The 26058-nt window shown below is 35.9% G+C and overlaps 2 protein-coding genes across 4 annotated transcripts in view; one reads left to right on the top strand and one right to left on the bottom strand.

Annotated features, from left to right (window-relative positions):
- Positions 1–18319, top strand: part of T3dh (Type III alcohol dehydrogenase) — a 35012-nt gene extending 16693 nt beyond the window's left edge. The window contains exons 6-10 of the mRNA XM_083127221.1: positions 3283–3450; positions 4140–4298; positions 8417–8568; positions 12645–12766; positions 16359–18319. Coding sequence (XP_082983347.1) covers positions 3283–3450; positions 4140–4298; positions 8417–8568; positions 12645–12766; positions 16359–16442 — 685 coding nt within the window. The 3' untranslated portion in view covers positions 16443–18319. The remainder of the gene's footprint in view (positions 1–3282; positions 3451–4139; positions 4299–8416; positions 8569–12644; positions 12767–16358) is intronic.
- A 2715-nt stretch (positions 18320–21034) lies between these two features.
- Positions 21035–26058, bottom strand: part of Asap (ArfGAP domain of ASAP) — a 281493-nt gene continuing 276469 nt past the window's right edge. For 2 of the 3 annotated variants that reach the window (XM_083127223.1, XM_083127222.1), the window contains exon 16: positions 21035–24208. In XM_083127223.1, coding sequence (XP_082983349.1) covers positions 23975–24208 — 234 coding nt within the window. In that variant the 3' untranslated portion in view covers positions 21035–23974. The remainder of the gene's footprint in view (positions 24209–26058) is intronic. The other variant, XM_083127224.1, reaches the window with a different exon arrangement.

The following is a 26058-nucleotide window of genomic DNA, read 5'->3' on the forward strand; positions in this document are numbered from 1 at the left end:
TAATACCTTTTAAGGTGTGATAATATTATAATGGGATTGAGATACGAAACTCTCGGATCCCGATCCAGATCCGGAAGTTTCGAATCTGGATCCAGATCCGGAAGTTTCGGATCCGGATCCAGATCCGAAACTTTCAGACCCGGATCCGGATCCAGATCCGTAACTTTTGGATCCGGATCCGAATGGATCCGGATTTTTCGGATCCGGATCCGTTTGGCCATCCCTAATACATACGAAGGTATGACATACTCGATTTACAAGACAATACACACGTTGTTACTACTATTAATAAGGGAAGTTTGAAAAAGTCCTTTGTTCCCCTATATTTCCTTTGCTACCACCTTATTATGGGATACAATTCTAAAAGTGCTTATAACTTGTAAACTATTGCATGTTTTTGAAAAAGATAAATTCTACAAGCAAGAATGAGTAAAAAACAACATTTTAAGCAATGTCCGACAATTAAGGATTCAGGCAGGACATAGGCTCTATTCTTGAAATTTTCCCCGACCATGTGTTAGCACACAGCAGTAATTAACGCGTCATTTCTTGAAAACTATATATTGTATTTCAGTTCTCTTTTTTGTTCATTAGTTTATGTACAAAGGTATTATATATACTGGAATTACAAAACAGTACATCCATTAGGTCTCCCCGCCATTAGGTCTCCCCGATGGCACAGTGTAATCAAGGTAGTAAAAAAAAAAAAAAAAAAAAAAAAAAAAAAAAAAAAAAAAAAAAAGTAAAGTGCTCCCCTGTGCATAGCACCACACCCTGAAGGCATATAGGGGGTGTGGGGGTAACGCCCCACACTTTCTTGTTCCGGTCGTGAGTGGGGTGATGTGATCAGCATCACGCCCCTGACCGCCTTTACCCCCCAGGGTTTCCCCCAGGTACCCATGTTATTCGACGCTGGGTGGGCGCCGGGGCAGCTTCCATCGTTAGAAAAGTTCCCGGTTTTGAACCGGTCGGGGATCGAACCCGGGACCTTGAGCATGGTAGTCAGACGTGTTACCGACTGAGCTACTGTGGACCCTTCAAGGTAGTTCAACAGTTATAGCCTTTTATCTTCAAAAGGGAAATAAACGGTGCTTGTTAATAATAGTAACAATGGATGTATTGGATTGGATTGATTTGGTGTTTTAAGTCCACTTTATGCACAGTAAGGCTAATTGGGACTGGACCTACAGTTTAAAGTGGGATCCAAACCACTATGTGCCTCCACCGGGTATCGAACCTGGGCCCTTTGATTACAAGGTGACAAAGTTTCCACTGTGTCATCAGAGAAACATTCTCAACAGGAAAACTTACGTAGAGCATTGCTCATTTACATCAAGGAAGCATCTGCCAGTATTCCCCAGGTTCAAGCAAAAATCTCCCCCTCCTGCCAACTATAATTCCATTTAACTGCTAAGAAGATAAAATTGATAAATATTACATTTTTATCTTATTCCAATTTTGCACAACACGTTATAGTTAATTTCGATACATATGATAAATTCCACTTGATTTTTAAAAAGCAGTCAGTAACTGAAATATTTTTGATATGGCTTAGAGAACAACCTGCACACTTGTAAGAACTCATTTCGTTAATATTCCATGTCTGCAGCAGTAACATTTAATGAGAAAAATGATCCTTCATACTTTCCCCTACGATTACTGCTCCTTCTTCCATTATGTAAAACTGCTCCATACATTCTCTCTCCGTAGGCATATTAAAGTGAAACACCCTAATTGCAATTCTCATATATCAAATTTGAATTGATATGCCTCTTACATAGATATGTTATTCTCAAAGACTAAAGTAAAAATAAGTAATTAATGTAACACTGTTATCAAAATTATCGAATGATGGGAATCATGATAATATAATAAATAACAGAATCTATTTTCAAGTAAGTACAACTATCATACTAGAGGATTCTTTTGAATATCCATATGGTTGTTTTAAGTTTTTTTATGCAAAAGTTTTAAGTTTTTTATCAGAAATAGTGCAAAAGTAGTGAAGTAGCGAACAAGAGTAGCGTAGCGAGCTACTTTTTGGTAAATGTAGTTGTGGCTGTAGTGAAGCTACTTTTTAATTGTAACGTTCTGATTGCTGTTTATGTCACGCAAGAAAAATGCATAACATTCATACATAGTGTCTACAGTACATTCCACCCCCGGCGGAAGCAATGAAACTCCCCTTCGTTTTGAAAACTTGGGAGCTGTTGACCTTTGATGCAGATGCAGAGGGAATTTGCATGATGACATCAAGGTGACAGATTTTTGTCTATACGGGATGTCGCAACAGGGACAGTGAAGGTACAGATAAAGAAGCTCCCCTGTGAAAGAACTTTCCAGAGTCTAGAGAAGAGAATCTTCTAAATACTTGCTGCTACTTAGACACTCCATGCAAATTACTCCCTCTTTCCCATAATTATTGTCCGGTATGCCAAAATGGTAACTTTTTATTTAGGTTGTTTTGGATACTTGATCGGCCAATTTGTACTGATCCTTGAGGAATAACGTCGTATGACACATTCCCGTGTTTCATTTACTTCTTCTGTATATACCAATGGCACAGTTTGAATATCATACAATTATTATGGGACAACAAACAAAAGTGTACCGGACAATAATTATGGAACAGAGGGAGTACACAAAATAGTTTTGCCTAATGTAAAGGGAGCTGACGTCAGTTTCAGGGTGGGAGCTCTGCCTGGCTACGGGCCTGACTGGACATACATATATTATTTCACAAGCAATAATCGCGTTCCAAGAATCATCATATGAAAAGACGTCGGAAATATAATGAGACCTCCCTGATAATGTAGTGGTAACATCCTTGCCTTGTATGCAAAGTATCCTGGGTTCAATGCCCAGTGGATGCACATAGTGGTTCAGATCCCACTTTAAACTTCAGGTCCAGTCCTAGTCAACCATTCTATGCATAAGGTTGACTTAAAAACAAACTCAGAAATATATTGAAACCTATTTCCGTAGGTAGAAAGACTTTAATCCAAATGCATGGTGTGGTCAGTCATTTTACTAAACATAAATAGGTATCTCTTCTTCATATTATATGGTAAAAGTGAATAAGATTTTTTTTTCATGTCAAAAATGTTACAAGTTTGGTCCCTTTCATCAATTGTAAACAGCACAACTGCCTCTTGAATCTTTTTCAGCTTGCATAATTTGGTAAATAAGATAGTGTTAATGTTATGTATATATTTCAGACTGTATGTAATTAATGTTATTAAGTAATGTCCATTTTCTACATGTTGGTTAATTTATTTCCAGATTTGATGTTCTGTGCCATGCATTGGAGTCCTACACTGCAATTCCTTACAACAAGCGTTCTCCATGTCCCGATAATCCTATCAACAGACCAGCATATCAAGGGCAAAATCCTATTTCAGATGTTTGGTCCAGATTTGCCTTGGATATAATTAATAAATATTTTGAAAGGTGAGAGCAACGAAATGGTCCATGTCACCTTCGAACTCTCATTTATGAATGCCACTTTTGATTCTATTGCCAGTCACCTGGTCCACTTCGATGCTGACGTTCCAGATGTCTAAGTTGAGTCAGAATCCTCCCAGACAGTATAAAATTGCACAGTAGGTGTCTTTATAATACACTTTATGTGGATTGTATTGTTAACCCAATAGGGAAGACTAATTAAATTTCCTCCAGGGCTAAGACAATCTTACAGATTCCCACCAATACTAAAACTTGAAAATTTTATAATTTAAAATGATTCAGAATATTTGTAAATTTTAATTTATGCCTAAATTTTCCACTCGGACTACATAGCAATTACCAGAGTTTTCCTTAAAAAGTTAATAATTTCACATGAGAGCCATTTTATCACAAAATCCACCTCTCTCTCTGCAATCTTGTAGCAAAAATTATGAAAAATATGCATTTTGTGTAATTTATAGGATATTGGTTTTGCCTCTGAAATTTTTGTTAATGTGTGTCATTTTTCTGTCACTTTTGGCTAATGAAATTGATTAAGGGGGCAAATAACATAACTGTTGAAGCATCAAAACTTTAATTTTAATCATTCAACACAACACAATAATACAAGAATATGTGGTATTATCCGGGGATAGCATTGCAACATTATAATCTCGTTCTACTTCTTGTAATAGGGCAGTTTACAGACCAGATGACCTTGAGGCTCGTTCAAATATGCACCTGGCGAGTACAATGGCTGGAGTGGGCTTTGGCAATGCAGGAGTCCATCTGTGCCATGGGATGTCTTATCCTATTTCTGGAAACGTTAAGAGCTATTTCCCTAAGGGTTACAGGTAATTTCCTACACATGTGGTTTATTTTATGTTATAACAGCTTGATTGCGTTTCCACATAGCAGAATGTTGGACCCACCCTTGCTGAACAACATTTAATTCTTGCTGAAATATTCTGCATTTTGAAACCCATATTAAACTACCCTGCAAAATTCGGGTCACTAAAAAGTGTTTGGATTCTGAGGGTTGATTCCTGTTTTTTGATTTGCTGATTCCAAATATGACCTCCATTTTTCTCTATCGCATAAGGATTTTCCACAAAAGTGAATCACAGCTGCAGGAGAAGTGCCCATTTTATGTATATTGGTCAAATAAATGTAATAAAAAATAAAGGGTGTCTCAAAAATACGGGAGGCCTCCCTGATGGTGAAGTGGTAGCGTCGTCGCCTTGAAATCAAGGGGTCCTGGGTTAGATACCCGGTGGAGGCACATAGTGGTTCGGATCCTACTTTAAACCGTAGTTCCAATCCCGATTAGCCTTACTGTGCATAAAGTGTACTTAAAACACCAAATCAATCAATCGAAAATATGGGACATTTTGAAATGGAAAATGAAAGAAGAAGATGAACTTCGAAGCAAGTTTATTCATGGAGATGAATAGTACAGGGTATGCAATTAATTGTAAACATGTTAATCATTCACAAGAAGGCCTTCATGTTTTGAAGATGTCAGGAAGATGGCTACCGTTTGTGCGTACACATTCCTGAAGTGGTCGGGGAACATAGTGCATTGCTTGACGTAACATGTCCACTGGAATCTGGGTGATTTCTTCATGGATTCGTGTTTTCAAGGGCCCAATATTGGAAATTTTGCTTATTGACGAAGCCATTTAGATGAAAATGGGCCTCGTCTGACATCCACATCCACACCTTGTCCATGAACTCTTCGTCACTGTTCAATTTTGCCAAAAATGCTGCACAAAAATTTTTGCATTGCCAGTGATCATTCAGTTTCAATTTCTGGACAATCTGAAGTTTGTACGAATAGAACTTTACGTCACACTTCATTATTCTATCCAGGCTTGAACTATGCAGCCGCAGAGACGCTGCCTGGCATCGAACAGAGCATTGTGAATTTCTCTCGATGGCAGTCCGGACAGCCTGTATGTTCTCCTGTGTTCGGGCACTGCGAGGTCGTCCTATTTGTTCCTGCTTCAAGGTGGAACCTGTTTCCTCGAATTTGCATTCCCAACTTGCTATTGCATGCATTTGATAATGTCCCCGAAATTCTCGACGTGCAGCACTGACACTGCCGTTATTCTTATAATACACTTGTGCACCACTCCACTGCTCCATGATAACTGAATGGCATGACACCTACTTCACGTGTTTTGTACATAATATGGCACCACATTCCTCGCAGTGTTGCCAAGTTACTATTTCAAAAATCTTATATTTTTGAGACACCCTTTACAAAACAACTGCATTTTTTTTTTAAAAGATTGCCTGTAGGCTATAAAATAATTATTTATTATATAATTATTTATTTCAATACTTTAATATATTTGCCGACACTAACTGGTATTTACAGGTACTACTGCTGCTTTTTTATTTTTCCGTGGAAACTCTTTCTTCCAGTTTGTCTCTTGTGAATGGATTGTTGATGATCTCTGTGCAGCATCTAACATGTTTGTGTTCCACTTACCCTGATACCTACGTTCCATCTCCTTGATATTTTGATGAAATTTCTTCCCCTGTTCGTCGCTTACTGATGACGCCCAGATTCTCGGGAAAGTAGTCCAAATGAGAATTCAGGAAGTGCAATTTCAAGCTCATGGAGCAATCCAAATCTCTGAATTGTATAAGCACCACTTTTCTGTGTCCCGAGGTGGCCACACTCTTTGGATCCAGTAATGGACCCCATCCCCACTATCCCATCTGCACTGGAAGCAAGGGTACTTGGTGTAATTTGCCTGTTGTCCCAGAATCATTGAAATTATTTTTAGATAAACAAAATTTGCCCCCCCCCCCCCCCGAAGGTTCACTGTATATCAGTTTTGAGAGAATTACACACATATTCTCGTAGCTTTCCTCCAGATACACAGAATGACCAACTGGAATGGATGCATATGTACTACCATTATGAATATGCACTGCTTTGAGGCTTCTCTTGGAGGAGTCGATGAATAGTCACCAATCCTTAACCTCATACTGTATATTCAACCCCTCCATCAACCCAGGGACATTGCAACAGCATACTAGGCCTCGTTCTTCAGAAAAGTATGGAGTGAAATCTGCTTCTCTTTCTAAACCATGAGGAAGTGCCAATAGATTATTTTCCTTTAGACAAGAACCTAGGAATTATGCAGATTCTTTTGAAAGAATAAATCATGCAGTGATTGATGTTGCACATAAATACCATCCTATTTTCTGATTGGAGTATTTAATTCCATCAAATACGCAGTATAACATAATGTTGTGTTATCATTTTATTATTCCTAATTGCATTATTTTTGCCAATTTCTACCAGTTGCTCAACCTAATGTAAGAAACCACAGTGCTGCCACCTAGCGAGCAGTTTTGTAGAATAGTTGTTTACTGTGGTGGTTAGAAAAGGTGAATCCGATGAACAAAAGAGGATTTTGTGACAAAACCTTACGTGTTCGAACTTTTCTGATACTTTTTCTGAAATCAGTAGCCAAAACTGTAAAGGAATCAGCTATTAGTTTCCAAATACTTTTTCCATTGCAGGGTGTTGTGGTATATATTGATCTTTATGTCCAGTTTATGCACAGGACGGGGCCTATGGTTTAAAGTTGGTTCAAAACCACTGTGTGTGTATGTAATGGGTATCAAACCTGTAACCCCTTGATTAAAAGGCGATGACGTTACCACTATGCTATTGCGGAGGCCAAACAAACGTTATTTGTACAAAACTGCAAATCCTATTAGTAATATAATTAAGCCTTGTTTCCATATTAAAAACACTAAGTTTCTGACCAAGGCAGATTTATTAAGAAATAAAAACACTTAACAAGTAACGTTTCAACCCTGTATCAGGGTCTTCCTCAGACGAAGAACTAAACTAAAATGAGGAAATACAGATACAGAAAGATTACATACACATAGCAGGGTGACTAACCACACAAAAACAAATCATCTTGAAGGTCCTTATCTTGGATGATTTCTCTAAAGGAAATAAATTCACATCCCCTCCTGACAGTTGACTAATGGGCCTACCACACTGACAGGTGATTGACAGGTCAAGATTAGCAAGAGTCTGGAACTACCTGTTTATCATTCCCCCACCCCTCCTGCCTTTTGGGTATAGATGAATACCTCCTCTTGCCGCGGTGGCTCAGTCGGTTACGCATCTGACTACCATGCTCAAGGTCCCGGGTTTGAACCCCGGCCGGTTCAAATCTAGGAACTTTTCTAACGGAAGTGGCCCCGGTGCCCACCCAGCGTCGAATGACATGGGTGCCTGGGGGAAACCGTGGGGGGGGGGGGGTAAAGGCGGTCAGGGGCGTGATGCTGATCACATCACCCCCATTCATGACCGGATAAAGAAAGTGTGGGGCGTTACCCCCACACCCCCTATACACCTTCATGGTATGGTGGTAAGCACAGGGGACCACTTTACTTTTACCTTTTAGTGTTCAATTGGTTTATTTTGCTTTGCATTTCTGCAACTTTTGGCAAATTGAGAACATGAGGATGAAATATGATGCACCGTGTAATTTACATCTCATTTCTTCTATATTGACAAGCCAGGGAGCATGTCACGGGAAGTGGAGTGATTTCGAATTGCACCCCTGGACATTTCACCTACAGCGGCAATGATGAAATGGATGAAGGGGCACACAAATAACACCAATGTTTGGGTGGGGATTTGAACCTGGAACACCTGATGTCATACAACAGTATGCTAACCACTCCACAATGGAGGCTGACAACAAAGTGTTCACAACTTTGGCAATTGGATTTGATACGTAATGAGCCGAATTCTGCTTAAGTTTCAAGATACAGTTTTGAACACTGAATGCAACCTTAACACAATTCTGTAAATAGGCTTGAACAGTAAACTAATCAAACTTTCTAGGATTTAGGATATCAAAGTGAGAGATATTTGAATAAAGCCTGCAGCAGTACGTGACAATTTCATTTCTTTCCCAAACAGTGATGATCATCCAATTGTGCCACATGGCTTGTCCGTTGTGCTGAGTTCCCCTGCAGTCTTCACTTTCACGGCCCCTGCCTGTCCAGAGAGACATCTTGAAGGAGCATCGCTGTTGGGGACAGATGTCAGCAAGGCCAAGAAGGATGATGCAGGTGAGAAATCAATTATGTTTGTCATAAAAATCCCAATATATTTCTTAAAATTGTTGGTATTTTCCTTTGTATTCACACACATGATGCTATTTTCCTTTGTATTCACATACATGATGCTAGGACTTGCATTTTTAGGTGCTAAAAATATGAAAAATGTACTAAAAATTTTAAAATGTTTGTCGAGGTTTTTAAAATTATCTGAAATATTGATATACGGACACATAACACACGTAACAGTCAAGTTGCATGTACACTTAACTGATTTTATGATTATATTATTATCATGTGAAATGATGAAAATTTAAAGCAAAACATTGATAAATTTTAAGAGCTCATTGTGCCGCTAGAATGAAGAACACACTACTTGCTAGTGGAATTGGTTACACATACAGACTTGCATATTTCGTTGTTCACGGAAACACTAAATGTGTAATAACACACTAAAATGTTCACTTTTCATGTTTTTGAAAGGCGTGAGGGACATTTTTCTATCACATTTTGTCACGAAATGATGCTAAATGTACTGCAAAATGTGAAATAAATCTTGAACACAAAATTTAGTTTGTTTAGCAGCACAACACTTTCTGAAGTCTGAATTATCCTGCGAGTTATGTAAATTACAGAAAATTGATAATTCTGCTGTAAATATTTGAGGAACAAAAATGGTCTCCTTCACACAGGAATAAACTTAATACTTCGATAAGTGCATAAAATGTATGAAATGTTTATTTGGTGTAATAAGTGTAGATTTTAAATCTAATGCAGGGTTTTATTCACCATTTTAACACCAAAATGCCATTTTTTACACTACTTTCGGTCCCAAAATGTGCCCAGGTTTTGTACTGAAATTTTGATGTTTTATGCACCATAAATACGAGAGCCATCTGGAAAGTAGTACCAGTTTCTTAATTAAAAAAAAAACAAAAAACTAACAAATATTTTTTGAAAAACTTTGTAATTGTTAACAACAAACTTTAAACTACTTCTCTACATAGTCTCCATGTACATTTAAGCATTTGTCATAAACGTGCGACGAGTTTTTGTAACCCAGCTTCATATTCCTGTGCCGCCAGCCCATTGAGAAAAGTTGCCACCCCTTCTTTCAGTTCCTCATCACTAGGGCTAGGATTTTGATGACCTAAAAATTCGTAAAAAATGCCCTTAAAAAGATGCATTTATGACCTAAAAATTGCCAAAAAATGACTTTAAAAATGACCTAAAAACCGTTAAAAATTCCAAAGTAAAATTTTATTTGCACTTCAAATTACAGCAACTCTAGTATGCAACTTTTGACAAATTATGAGAGGTTACTGTTCAGTTTTGAGTTGCAGTGTGTAACGAATATTTTCTGTAAATTTTCAAAAAGAAATGAATGACGATTGTCAGCTAGCACACTTTTATACATAGAAAAGCTCCTTTCAACTTCAACAGAGGTAATAGGGGCATATTTAAAACATACAATGTCACTTGGTTCTAATTCGGTTTCAGAGTCTGGCAATGAAAACGTTTTCCCACACAATACGTCACGAATAGAACATATTATTGTGTATCCTGCATTTTTCCCTATCACTTTCTGCATCTTTTCTCTCACTTGTATTCCAACAGTACCTGGAACTGCTTCCAAATTATCCTGAACTTTGTTAAGGACATTAACTTGATCAACCAATGTAGCTCCAGATGTCTCGAGTGAAGTTATGGCAGAAGGTAGGAAGCCGAAGTTGGACTTTATATAGCATAATTTTCCCTCCATTTCGGGATCAGCCAAGAGTTCCTGTGCTTGTCTTATACACAATGCTTCACTGCTGTCGAACGAGGTTACAACTTCTTTCACAACTTTATAATTTTCACAATAGTAACCACAAGCCTCTAACCATGTACCCCATCTAGTAAGAATAGGAGCTGGTGGCAAAGGCACATCAGGTGCATGAGACCTAAAAGCTAACACTCGTGATGGGGACTTGAGGAAAATCTTCTTAATGTTTGCAATCAGTTGGTCTACATCAGGAAAGTGACTTCGCAGTTCTTCAGCAATTCGGTGACACGCATGCGCAAGACATGTTACATGTACCATTTTCGAGTACAGACCTTTCAGAGAATTCCCTGCTTTAACCATGTACGGTGCCGCATCTGTTACGAAAAGCAACACCTTGTCATATTGAATGCCGTCGGGCCACAATAACTGCATCGCGTTATTGAAAACTTTGCTGATCGTTGAATAATTCACTTTTTCTAGACATTCACAATTTATTAGAAACACTTGAGTAGACTCGGATTCCTGCATCGTACCAATCACTACATTTGCAATGTACCGTCCGAATGAGTCGGTACTTTCGTCAATTGACACCCATATTTTTTTACCATGAATTTTCTGCCGAATTTGATCCATTGTTTGGTTGTAGCATTTCTTGACATAATTTTTCCTTAGCGTGGAAGAATCTGGTATCGATTTCCCAGTATGTTTTTCCAAAAATGCTCGAAGTTTAGGATTATTTTGTTTCTTAGAGGAATGTCAGCAGAAATAAAAGTGTCGCACAGTTCTTCAGAAATAACAGGATTTGGAGGAACACTCACCCATTAACAATTGCACCGTCCTCTTCTGATCTTGAATTTGCTTCAGAGCTGCCTTGTGTTTCTCGCGGTTGACATGTTGCTCCACCGTGAATTTCTTTTCCGCAGCAACTCTTACACCACAAAGCTGACAGAATAATACTGATCCGTCCGTACTGAACGTATTTTCACCATACTGGGACACAAACTGTTTTAATTTGTACTGTGTACTTTGCTTGGTTTTTGGCATCTTGTCCAATGCTTCGAAAACCTGCTCTACTGAACACTGCACCAAAGTAAATTCTCGCAATAAACAGGAACTTCGACAATGGCCAGATCACACGTTCCATCCATTCACTTTCAAGGAACACAACAATTGGTCTGAGCAGATTAGAAGATAAGATTAGGCAGGGCAACGACTTTCTTCTCCTGGGGCAAAATTGCGAGCTGTTTTGAACTTCTAACAATTGAATTTCATTGTAAGGAAATCGTTATATTCGTGTTGTTTATTTTCTTCTGAGACGGATGGAAGGTAGCTGCGGTTTCATATATTTTAAATTGTCTAGGGAAGATATGAAAAAATAGGATATTTATTCATCTTAATCCTTTCACGTTAATGCTGCCCATGCACTCGCAGCGTACAAGTGCTCTGGAAAACTAAGAAAATAAAAAAAATGACCAAAAAATGACTTATACAACCCATAATGGCAAAAAATGCAAAAAAATGCCCCAACAAATAGTGCTTAAAAGTTTCAGCACAACATGAAACATATAAATATTAAAAGATTTGGGTTTCTTATTCACCAGAAAAAAATATGCAATTTCATCAAAATCCTAGCCGTACTCATCACTATGAAATGTAAGGGACCACCTTGCACAAATTTTCCCATACTTCAGATGATCTTCGACAATTTCATGAAGAATTGTTCGTGATATATCAGTGAACTGTTCACTGATTTCATCCAGTGTGACGTGCCAATCGTTCTTGATGAATTCGTCAACTGCACTCGGCAGTTCGTCCGTAATGACAGACGGGCACCCGGAATGGTCATCATCATGGACGTTCTCCCTCCCCGAGTTAAAGTTTTGACACCAGCGCCGGGACTCAGCAATAACATTGTCTCCATAAATCTCCTTTAATTGTGATCTTCACAAGTAGCGGCATTTTCAATTCTTTTGTACATTGTAAACACTCACAGAAACTATAACTACAATGACAGTGCTACAAAACTTCGTACCCACGGAGCAGACAGTCAACTGAAGTCGTTTGACCTTGAGCGACAGCTATTCGTGTTGACGCAAGCGGGTAATACTTTCCGGATGGCCTTCGTATATGGTTCTAATGACTGTGCAAAGTTCTACAAATGAAAAAAATTCTCAAGCATCATGAGGATGCCCAATAATGGTCAGTCAACCATTTAATTCACAATTGGACCGCTTTGTATGGATTGACCTATTTATCAATTAGTATATTTTATTTTTAGTTCTTGTAAAAAGGATACTATTATATTGTTCTTTCATTTCCTTAGGACTTATACTTGCTGATACACTCAGGAAGATCATGTCAACCATGAAGGTGGAAAATGGCCTTTCGAGCGTTGGGTACACTAAAGAAGACATTCCGAAATTAGTTAAGGGGACTCTTCCACAGGTAAGAGTGTAGGATAAAAATCAGATGCAATATTTTCATCCTAATTCTACTGTTAAAATGTAGAGATTGTGTCCAAGTTCTATTTATTAGGAAAACATTTTAAAAAGGCAGTTTAAATATAGAGCAAACTGTAAATAAATTTAAGTACTATTTTTTAAATTTCTGAGCTATTTATGACAGGATTTGAATCATTATGCAGTAGGTTATTGTTACGGATTTAAAGTAAATTTAAAGCATGTTGCTTGATGTCTGGAAAACTCAAGGGTTCTTCAAAAATGATGTGGAAATACATCAAGACTATTATAAAGAACTTTAATGAATTATAAAAAAATAATTAGGTTTTATTTAATTTTTTTTAATCCAATTTAATTTCTCAGTATCCCTCCTCTCAAAAAATCCTCAACACCCCCATAAAATTTTTCACTGAAGTGCAATTTATGGTCATTTTGGCTCTAAATTTACCCTTGTTCTCTCCTAAATAAGAACTTCCTCCCCCCCTGCCTCCCAACACACAAGTTGGAAATATGTGGATAATCCCTGTGACACCACATTGTGTCAACAGCATCTCAACTTGATCCTCCTGAGTATCCATCACTCTTTACTTCACTGTACAGTGAGGGAGTGATCAGGAATGCAGGTGCTGTGGTTATCTAGATGGAGGGGTTGCCATCCCTTCCCCCCCCCCCCAAGGCCAATGGCGCTCCCCCACAAATCATATTGTGCAAGCCCCCTCCCAAATCATATCATTCGCACCTTCAAGCCATATGGTAATCCCCACAAAGTATTTAATTACAGCAGCGTGTCTACCAAAAGTAACTTTTTCCTTGGCTTTACTGAACACTATACTTGATCTGCCATTCATCCCTAAACTCATCATCACTCAAGACTGCCCCTAAAATTGTTTATCATAATCCCCCAAAATAGTTTGGATGAATACATAATAATTTATGTCTATTTGAATAAAATACCCCTTTAAAATGTCCATATTTTTAAATTGTTCGATTTTCAAAAAAAACTTAAAGCTAGCACATTGATTGGTTAAATGTAGTAAATTGAATTATGTAAATATGCATATAAATAGTGTTTGTGAGTGGGTTTATAAAACTCACAATTTGAGTATTTAACACAAATTGTTAAACAACTTAAGGTAAAGATAGAAAATTCAACCTTGGCGAACTAAATAACATGCTCGAGTGTATGACCAATTAAATTCTTGTTTCGCAAGTAACTAGAAATTCTTAAGCTCAGGGCGATAATATAATACGGTTCCTCTTTAAAAGAACACCCCCCCTTTTTTGGGGGGTAAATATAATTATTTTAGTGGCCCATAACAATAATTAAGTGGATTCAGTGCAAATTTAACTTGTTAAAATAACATTTTCCTGTGACAAGAAGTTAGAAATGTGGAATGATATATTTTTGTTCCAAATGATGCACCTGCTTTAAATTAAGCAGTATACCAACACTAAGCATTATATTTTAAGAAGTGATGTTATTAATGAATATTGAGAATATCGCTTATGTATTGTAATGCAGCTATAGTATGGAACTTCACATTCACCTCAGTAAAGTGCCAAACAAGCAAGCCAATGCAAACAAAGTGAGCAAGAAAATTTTTACATCCATTTCTTTGCAGGCTTTCAAGAATATTAATTTAATGGGGTGTCAATACCTTCTTAGGATCCTGAGATATTTAGTCTTTTCCAGCTTCTTTTTTGGCATGTTCGGGATTGAAATGTGTGGATGCCATATCGCTAAATACAGTCTCCAAAATTTAATGTTCGAACTCTCTCTCTCTCGCACAACAGAAATCCCTTGACAATCTAAGATTTTTAACACTTTATTAAGAGCTTCCTATCTCCCCCTTTAAATGTAATTCTCAATCCTACCACCAAAATTCCCATGCCAATTTTAGACTTACTGTTGATATTGCTTCCTCCAAAAGATAATTCTCAAATCTCCACTCCAGAATTTCCAAGACAATAGTAATACACAAGAGTTGAGTACCCCCCCCCCCCTTTCAATTTAATGCTCAGTCCCCTTCTAACTAAAATACCCACCATAATCTAAGACCTAGAAATGGGTACTATCCCCCCCCAGTGTTTAATTTAGAATCTCCACCTAGAACCCACGTGTCAATTAAGGCCTAATATGTAAGAGTTGGGTATTTCTACCCCCCCCCCCCCCATCGATAATACCCTTAAACACTTTTTCTTCATCTAATGGATTAAATATGGTGCATATTCTCTGCAACCCCATGACCCAGCCTTTGCACACTTTTTTCATGAACACACAACTAATGTTTTTATGAAGATTAAAATATGTCTTCATTATTGCTCAAAAAATTTAAGATTTTTTTGTTGTTAGTTTTGTTTCAAAAACAATAATAATGAGACAAATGTCGAGAAATAACCTCTTTGAAATGTTGCAAGGAAGATCCAACATGGCAGAAATGGAACCTCTGTGTAGGATGCGCAAGTTTTTTTTTAACTTGGTCTCTACCAATAATACTAGTATCAATCTATTCAGATTTCTGTATGTAACCAGGACAGAATGAAGATTGCTATATTAAATGATAATCCCACCTTGAATTATACATTATCTATATTTTTACCTTATTTGTTATGCAATATTGTTTCAACTTGTCTGTCCTCTGTTTTTCTCTGTGTCTTTTATGTGCAAAGCATTACTCAATATTCCTAATCCATTACTATTATTTACGTTTGGAGCTTGTACTTGTATTATTTGAAGCAATGCATGAAATCAGTCTTGTTTATGAGTACCTTGTAGTTTGAAATGACATATTTTGCACTTGATTTTATGTTGATTATATATTAATTGCTTGTTTACAACACTATGTTTCGAGAGAGCACCTGAAGGTGAGAGAAGAGGTGCTCATAATGTAGTGCTAAAATATGTCAGTTAAAAGGCCCAAACATTGGATAATGCCCAATTAACATTGCTTGCTAATGTAGAACAATTGTCACTAACATTAAGAGAATGATTACAAAATATAATTCCCAAGGTATTGTGAGGCTTAATCTGCCTTTGTCTTCTGTGTGAAGAAGCAAGTAGCAAAATTAAACGTGGACTATTTGTGAAAAACAGTTGTACGTTTCGTATGAAAGCATTTCTAGTAGGAATTTCAGCCATGGACAATGTATAAGCACATTGCATGTGTTCTTCGTACAGTCCCTCCCATCAAGAAGAAGTCATTTTAATTGGCTTCACATCGAACACAGTCGTCTCGCATGTCATCGTTTGCTGCATGGGCTGGAACCTTCACTGTTGCCAAACTTTTCATTTTTCCAAATCCTTGTCATCCATGTTGGGAGATGATAATAGTGTTTTAACCAATGTTGAGAAGCTAGGGCAATGTACAGTGTGTGTCAGGTAATATTTTAGTCTATCCTTACCTTTCTTATCCATTGTGTGTCTACTGTGCAGGTAAGGATTTTAGATAAAGGGATTTTCCCTCGCATACTTTGAAGGGTGCAAAATGGCCATATATGTTGACGCTCACAGAAATTTTAACCCATTTGTTCATATTAATTTATATCAATATGTTTATATATCTTGCCTTCCTTTTCAGCACCGAATAACTAAACTTGCACCCCTAGAGCAGACCGAAGATGATTTGAGCAGGCTGTTTGAAAATTCAATGACGGTGTATTGAATGAATAAATGAAGTGAAGGTAACATTTGATCGAAACTTAAAACACTGAACATTTCAGTAAAATCTTGAAAGTCATTTTGAAATAACCTCCAGTGTTTATATAATATATATTCCTTACAGAACATCTTTAGCCTCCTTAATTATTTCTTATTTTCTTACATAATTAATGTACATAACAAGATTACAGTAGTGGGTTTGGTTTTAGAAAATGAAACTGTGAATTTGCACACTTGCTTTACACAACATAGTTACATAAAATATACATTTGCATTCATATAAGTAATAATAAAATGGCTTAATTTTGCACCAAATCACAAGTTATTTACATATATAAAATGAAGTATTGCTTTTGTAATTTTACTGATAAACTGGTGCAGTGATATGTCCATATCAGTCAATACTGATGGAGTACCAATTAATCAGTCCCCTATGTGATAATTTGCAGAATAACTAAAACTTTTTTCACGTATTTTAAATGAAAATTCAATATTTCCAAATTTAATTACTGAGATTTTGAGTTTCCATTGCAGATACGTATGTAAACATATAGTAGTGTATTTTTAATACTAGAGCTTGTTAATAGTGGATTAAATATATGTGTATATAAAACTGCTGATAATGTCTTCCAATATGTTTTAATTGGAAGATATATAATGTTAATGAATTTTATAATATTCAGCTGATTGAGTGGAGAAATACTGCTTTTGTAAGGTACAAATTGACACTTTATTACTCGAATTTGCTCATATGTTATACAGGTGTAGATATGAATATATATTTTATTATGTGGTTATATTTTATTTTTCAATGTGAAGCTGCTTATGATTAATTATTTTAATCAAATAGAGAAGTACTGATATGAAATATTTAATGTGAAATGTGACAGGGTGTCTAACAGTCAAGAAAAAGTCAAGAATTTATGCTTGTGGTCAAGAATTTTTGCTATTTCTTACAGCATAGTGCATTTACATTGTTGTACGAGGTGTATTCGAAAAGTAAGTACCGAAAGGGTGTAAAAAATAAAGTTAAATAGTTTCGTACCTTTTTTTATTTGCATTGAATTCTACAGACCTTAAACTACTTTTCTACGTAGTTTCCACCATTGTTCAAGCATTTGTCGTAGCGTGGCACTAGTTTTTGTATCCCATCATCATAGAATGTTCCCGCCTGTGATGAAAGCCATCCATACACTGCTGCTTCGACGTCGTCATCCGCATTGAAACGCTGACCAGCAAGAAAATTCTTCAAATGAAGAAAAAGATGGTAGTCACTTGGTGCCAAGTCAGGGCTGTTGGCGGATGAACAAATTGTTCCCAGCCGAATGACGTGATGAAATTTTAAGTTTGTTGGGCCATATGCGCACGAGCATTGTCGTGAAGCAACACAATGCCTTCGCTAAGCATTCCGCGTCTTTTGTTTTGAATTGAACGACGCAGCTGGATTAATGTGTCACAGCAGGCATCTTTGTTGGTGGTCTGTCCCTCTAGGCAAAAATTCAACCATTCTTGCATTGAGAAAACAAATCACAGTCGGCGGGCCGGTTGATTTTCTTGAACATTTCAAACCTTCAGAAAACTACAAAGAAAAAGCATGACCTGCTCCCACGGGTGCCTGTGGCTAACTAACAGATGAAGGACGTCAGCGAGAACTCACACGGTCGCGACTGCATCGCTGCAGCGGCAATATTTGCAAATGGTACTTACTTTACGTGCCTTGTATATGTGTAGTGGGATTTGTTAAAATTGAATATTTGGAAATCTAAAATATTATTGATTGTGTTTAAGATTTTTTCACTTAATTTCTTAAGAATTACATTCTTATATGTGTGAAGTTTTGTAAAAATATTAAATAACAACACACAAATAATTGTAGCAAGTCTAAATCTTGCCTCAGTCAGCTTCAGTTTTCATCTTAACCCAGCCTTGTGGTAGGGTTTTTTCATTCAATAAAAATATGTTTTCTTAATTTTCAACTATACCCAAGTAGGGGGGGGGGGGGCGGTTAAGAAAAAGGGGGGGGGAAAGGTCATGAAAGAGTCAAGAATTTTGGATTTGTTATTTTGGTAGACACCCTGTGTGAAGAAGTGAAGTAACTTTGTTAGTCTCCAACAAATACTGACATCCCCAATGATGAAATATGCGTACATTTTATTTGCAAAGTACTCAGAAATGCCTGACTTTTTCAGGAAGTGAACATCTTTTTTTGTGAAATATTACCGATGAGAAACATGCAAAACATGGTAATCAGGGATGCATGGTTGTGTTTTGGATTCATGACCGAAGATATGAATGATGAGTAGCATTTTCCCTCACCCCTCCAATAGCTATCAGTTTTTATCAGACCTGTTCTGCTGCACCTTGCTGAAAATCAAGCTTCAAAGTGGATACCCTAAACAGATTTCTTTGCACAATTAAATTCATCCAATCTATCTACATTCGCAATTGAAGAAACTTGTGATTTACAACCATTTTTGTGTGGTCCAAAACATTTTTTCACCACTGTTATGTACTGCTGATTTAGCATTTTTTCATAATTGGGAAAAGAGACACGCGGTAGTATATAAATACGGAGAAAAACAGGTTCGCAGATAAAAGTGAGTACTAGTTTCTCCGTATTTATAGCATTTTTTATTAAACACTTTTGTCAATTTTTACGAACCATAAATTTGTGTTCCTATTTATACCTTAAGGGTCATCTGGACCTTTGCTGACACCAGCAAAGTAATTTTCGAAATTTCCTCTCCTTTTGAAAGCTGCTTTGATACTCCAAAATCTGAAAAATTAAATGTACTCAAAACAGTTGTGTGAATCAGATATTTGCAATTATTATTAATATTAAACTATTGCAAATATCTGGATAACGGCGAAAGCAAACCATACCAAGATTTAAATGGATATTTAGAAGGCATATGTAATTTTTCAGGTTTTGAAATATCAGTTATTTTTCAAATAGTGAGGAAATTTCAAAAATGACTTTGTTGACATCAGCCAAAGGTAGGACCTTAAACAGTGTTCTACTGATCTAATGGAAAATCTAGAATGTTCTATGAAGAATGCAAATTGCTTGTTCACCTCCTTAATTCATGTATGTAATGAGTGATAGCAATGAGCTTTGTCTTAGAGAAACTGTATATTTGGACATTTGCTTTGCAAATTTACCTTTATATTCATTGAACTAACAAGTGGCAGAATTTTGCAATAAATAACAGGTTAATTACAGAAACATTAGATTGCTAAAATTATCAATAAATTTGTAAATGATATTGTCAATAAGAACTTTTTGTTTCTTTTAGTAGCAAAAATAATTTAATTTGTGTTTCTCAAGAGTAAAAAATATTTAGCCCCTAAAGAAACGAGAGTTCTTATTGACAATATTATTTAATGTAAAGATTTAAATTATCAGAAAGTTGCCGATATGCCTTTTATTGGCTGATACTGACAAAGTACCACATAATCTGTTCCATGACAAATTTCTCGGTTACAGGGAACGGTAACAAAATATCACATAACTAGTGTTTATTTTGTAAGTAGAGGCAGTTCAAGGATAGGTTTCCAGCCCTCTTCCCCCAAACCATTTCTCTCCCTTTTATCTACTTCTCTGAACACAGCTGCCTGGTTGCAGTGTTGACAGATATGTAGAAGAGGTTCACACTAGATTCGTCAGTCTGTATCCAACTTAAATTTCATTTACACAATAAAGCGACAGATTTTATTTAAAACTTGGCTCACCCTCATGTGTCAACAGCGTTAATATTAAGACAGGTACTCACCTAGACAATTTTATTTTTGCCAAGGTCACTTAGCTTCTATAGGGATAAATTTTAAAAACAGAAGCCACTTACATGTTCAAGGATGTGGTTTCAAGATATAAAAAACATGGTTGTACTACAGCATGTAAAAAAGACAAGTGAAAAAATGTTAATGTTAATCTCCTCCCAATAATCCAGAAAAATGTACTGTATATTATACACCATGTCCCCCACAATATCTGAAAGGTAATAACAACACTTACGGAACTAGGAACCTAATACTAGTGACAATGGTATCTCTCTGATGGCGTAGTGGTAACATCGTTGCTTTGTAATCAATCCCAGGTTCAATACCCAGTGAAGGTGCAAAGTGGTTTGGATCATACTTTAAACTGAAGGCTCAGCCCCAATTAGCCCATCTGTGTGCAAAGTGAACTTCAATAAAATCACACTCAAACTAGTAACAATGAAATAACTTTCAAGTTCAGAACTTTAAAGACTTGAATCACACTGAAGATGATAGTACGTTTGTTTCAAAATCTCGGAATTTTCCCATGAATTGTCTATAAATTTTATCATTTATTTCTATTTTGTGAAATATTTCCAAACTTCTGATCTTGTGCATCTTATTTTACCACCATTTTCCCAACTTTCATGGGAAGAACGTGGGTCAAATGAAAATCTCAATGCAACAGGGGCATATTATGTAAAAAGTCTAATTTATATAAGTTCAATAACCATGATTGTTGGAATTTCAGAACTTATATTCATTGTGCTTCACTTGAAGTAAATTTGAAAATGAAGTACTTTGCTGGGTTGAACAGAATAGAACACCATATTTAAATTTGAGATTGTATTTTATTATTTACATAATTTATATTTTAATTAAATTTTTGCATATCAATTCATTAGAAAAATGCACTTTTTCTAGAATAACACAGAGAATAAGTTTGACTGTCTACAAAATTCATCTGAGAATCAAGAGGAAAGAGATACAATATATTCTGTACACCACAATGTTACCAATATGTACAATTACTCTGGTAAAATATACATCCTTTTCTATTTACAACTAGTCAAATTTACACTTTACAATCGAAATAAAAAAAAATCTTAGTTTGCAAGCTACATAAGCCCATCTTTGGTTTCAACTTGCAGAAAAAAATACTTTCATAATTCTCTCTCGTACACAGTGAAATACATAAGACTTTGTCTAAAAACTGATTTAGTTAAGTATCAACATGCATGATTTCTGCATGCATCGATTCTAAAATACTTTAAAGTACCAGTCACACGTTTGACTAAATTTTCTACATACTGGTTATATATAGTAACACAAGCACCCTGTGGTTCTTATATTCAAATTCACATTTCTGTATATACTTTTTTATAATACACTCACATACAGGAATATTCTTTCGCAAAAGTTGTCTACAGTAATGGCACATTAGAAATATTTTCATTACAGAGTACCTATTTTTATTTTTTTAATATAATATATATATGTATAAGGGAATATCACTCCGGTCAAAACTACAAACTATGATCTGGATTTTTTGGGATTTATTACATTGTGCTTATATGTTAATAACTACAAGATTTTTTTTTTCCACCTACTCTTTGAGAACAACGCAAGACGTTTTAACTGTCTTTGTACTTTTAAATTTTAAGTCACGTTGACAATATGTTATGAAAAAGGCACAAAAAAGTTTTCTTTATAATTTTTCTTTAACTATTTAGAGGCTTAACAGAATATGTAAATTCTACTGTTGCATGTTAAAATGGAAATTAGATTGTTTGGGGGGGATATAGTAATTATTGTATTATACTAATTCCTATTGTTACAGTAATTATGCTGGTATATTCATGGCATGTTTAGTTTAACGTAAGATTTAATCTCCGAAACACAAGCAGTCTGAAATAAATGCACCTTGGTTTGATATTGTATTAAAAAAAAAAAATATGGAATTTCAAATGCAAGGTAATGTTAAATATTTCATTAAAATCCACGCACTCACACACAGATCAGCATGAGGAAATTCTAAATGCTTTAAAAGGTATCTAAATGCTGTGATCAACCCAAATTATAACTTCTGCATATCGGCATTAGATATTTAAGTTCTCTTCCTCCACATGATTTTAAAAAATACATTCTTTCCTCTTTCAGATTTTCCCTCCCCACAAATTTAATTTTAAAAAAAATTATTAAATGGCCAACATTTCATCCAATGCACAATCACTGTAATTAGATTTTAAATAATTGGAAAAATGTAGGAAATTATTAAATTCAACACTGTATTTGGGATTAAAAATGACATTGTGTCAATGAAGTACAGTGGGCCTCCCAATGGCATAGTGATAAAGCTGTTGTCTTTTAATTAAGGGTCCATGGGTTTGATCCACAGTGGTCCAGATCCCACTTTGAACTGTAGGTCCAGTCCCGATTAGCCTATCCCAGCACAAAATGGATTTAAAACAAACTTTGGACCAAATTTATTATAGTGTTTAGTGTTGCAGAACATTTTACTGTAAAAACTCAGGAAAGTGGATAAGTGAAGGAATTTCATTCATAAATATTACGATTTCATTAAAATTGTTCCTCAAATGTTTAAATAACAATAAAGCTAGTGAATAAACCTGCAATTATATTGAATCTGATTTGATCAAAATGCATGTGTCATGGACAAAATGTTGAGATGTAGCTTGCTCTTTCAATGTAAGTATTTTTTTTCCACTTCACTTAAATCATTCAACACAAATAAAGGCTTAAAATTTCAACAAAACGAAGGAAAAGTATAATAAACCCCAACTTAAAGCATACAAAATATTCCATTCACTGGTAGCTACAAAGAACAAGGAAACATGAACATTTAGAAAACTTTTTTCAATACACAGACATCATAGACCATTTTGTTTAGATAATTCACTGGGCTTAGATGAATACAGACAACTCACACTAGTATTTAATTTATAGTGTAAATATTTACCTTACTAACACTACACTGCAGCAAATCATTGCACTTCTTAAAATGTTGTTAAGTGCTGATAAGGTATTCATAGCTTGAATTTTAAAAGAAAATATATCATTCTAGTAGTAAAAAAATGAAAGAAAAAAAGGCTCAAGCCATTAGGCGAACGTATTACAGCAAAATATGCCATCTCACTTCTGTGTGCCTCAGCTGTACCAAGAAATGAAAAATCTATCACAACTGTTTTGCCTAAATGCATACAAATGCACAAATATACTTTTATTTATGTACATAATTACATGTGTTGCATATCTTGCCCTGGACTGAAGTATTGATTACTAGTCTTTTGTAGTACTTTGTGTATCTGCTACGAGAGGAACTTTGTGAAAGAAAAATATATATATATATTTTCGTGACGTTAACTGAAATGCAATAATTCATTTCTCAGTTTTACCAAAATACACATCCCTTACACGATGGAAGAACATATCACCTATCAGTGTTGTCTCAAATAACCTCATTACTCTGAGCAAATAGGAATACGTTGACTTAATAAATACGCACTCGTACGGAGAACAGAAAAATACTCCCTTCTCAATATACAATACTGTACTCACCTACCTTGAAGTTCCCCTTGGTTCTACTATTCACCATCATCTCACCCTGAATTCCTTTGGCCTAATTTACCCTTGCGGGATCTGCTCCTTTACAATGCACACCAGGAAAACTATTCAGACACAGTCATGAACCACACAAACCTATTTCCTTTCCTCTTCGATTAGATCTAAATTAAACAACAACAACATCGCCTACGCTCACTCGGTTAGCATGTGCACAAAACTGATCGGAAACATCCCTCGTCGAGAAGGGTCCGTTTCTACAACACCTTCCATCCAGTTGTCGTCGTCCGTCTGTTCGTTCGTAATGACGATCACTTCTCCTTCATGGAACGAGAGTTCATCCTCATTGTCGGCCTCGCAGTCGTACAGTGCACGACACCGCCGCAACCGTGATCCGTCCGACTTCTGCAAAGGACAAAAAAAATATGGCTGCCATGGCATCAGTATTTGTTCCTTAGCTATCGTAACACAACTGTTAAGTACTACTTGATGTGTAAGCAGCAAGCAAAGCTGAAAAATGCTGATTTGTGAATTTTAATTGTTGTTCTATATTCAGTGAGAGAAAACAGTGCACAATTGTTTGTGGAAATTAAAGTCACACAAACCCGACTTCATCACTAGTAATATTAAAAAATAATAATAAAAATATTAAGGGAGCATGTAAAAATTTGTTATTGTCATTTTTTATCTTTCTAAAAACAGATTTAAGAAAATTATGCCTGTTTGAGATAACGTTATTTTATTTCTAAGAATTGGGTATGTTAATTCCAACAATAATATTGTGTTTACATTAAATTTTTATTTCCGTTGGATTTTTACTTTTGATTTATAGGGATTTATCTATCAAAACATGTTAACATACCTCACCTAACACAATGATAACATAATTCCTGATCCCGTTTTAAAAGTTTGTGCAGTAATTGAGTAATAGTGTATGTATGGCATATTTTTTTTTTTTTTAAATTAAAATCATTTTGGAGAAAATGGCTACCCAACTTTTGATTCCACCGCCTTCAAAAAAATTTCTCCCTGATGTAGTAGGCATGTGAAGGAGTTCTTCAAGATCTTTCCAATTAACTTTACGTGCCATGCTTGCCAAAATATTGCAATTTACAATTAAAAAGATGATGAAAATTGCACATTTTGCACCCTTGTAATTTCAGAAATACAGAAGATATGGATCTACAACCTTGCATAGGTTCGAACCTTAGGTGGCCCCTTTCAGTATGCCAAATATGAAGTGAATCAAAAAATGTAAATTTGATATGGAACAACCGTGATACCCTATTGAAAAGTGTTGTTATACCAGGGTTTCAACATGAATCTTTGCTCTCCCATGACCCCTGCTCTACTTCTGAGCTGTCTAGAGAGCCTATTGCCTGCCCATAATTTCAACCACATGGGAAGCTCAGTGGTGGAGTACTGTTACAGAATACCAAGGACTCAAGTTCAGTCCCTGTTTATGCGTAAGCTAGTTGAGTTCTTTATTATTAAGCAAAATATTTCATATAATTCTGAACAGGGAATTGATCCTATTACCATTTGCAGGAGTGAAATTCTTTGTTTCAACCACTGATAGATCAGAACCAGATTCAATGCAGTTATATCAACAGGAACACAGACGGTAAAAATATGCTTACAAATTTTAAAACAAAGAAACCACAGACAAAACGACAGCAATGTAAATAATGTTCAAAATGATATACATTAAGGTACTGCCAATCACAATACTTTTCCCCTACTACAAATGCAAACATACTAAGTATCTTTTTAAATCCTTTCATTGTGCCAAAATAAACTAGCAATTCTGAATACAACAGAATATTAACATATTGCGCTAAATTTCATGGTGCAAAAGCCTGTAAGGTTCAAGGCCTACCATGTGGATTATCATTGGATAACACTTGGTCGGCACATCAGGTGTCATTGCCACTGTTTTCTGAAGTGACAAGTGACACTCAAAAACGACATACTGCACTAGCCATGGGCATTGGGAAGGGGTTGAGCAGGTCTGTCGACCCCCCCCCCCCCCCACCCTACGTCCTGAAAATTGGCATCGTTCATCTCAAGTTACAAAAAATCAGAAAGCTTGTTATTGTTAATAATCCAAATAAAATGCAGTTAGTTATTATTTGAACAGAATAACGAAAGAATAAATGGTTTTAAAATTTCAAAAATTTGAATTTTATGTGAAAGGTGACATGACATATCATGAACACTATGGCTAAATTTTCTCCTAACTTTCAAAGCCTTTTCTTGAACGAAAAAGTTAATAACAA

Source organism: Lepisma saccharinum, chromosome 8 (assembly GCF_977018435.1).
Source record: "Lepisma saccharinum chromosome 8, izLepSacc3.1, whole genome shotgun sequence".
Classification (NCBI taxonomy): Eukaryota; Metazoa; Arthropoda; class Insecta; order Zygentoma; family Lepismatidae; genus Lepisma; species Lepisma saccharinum.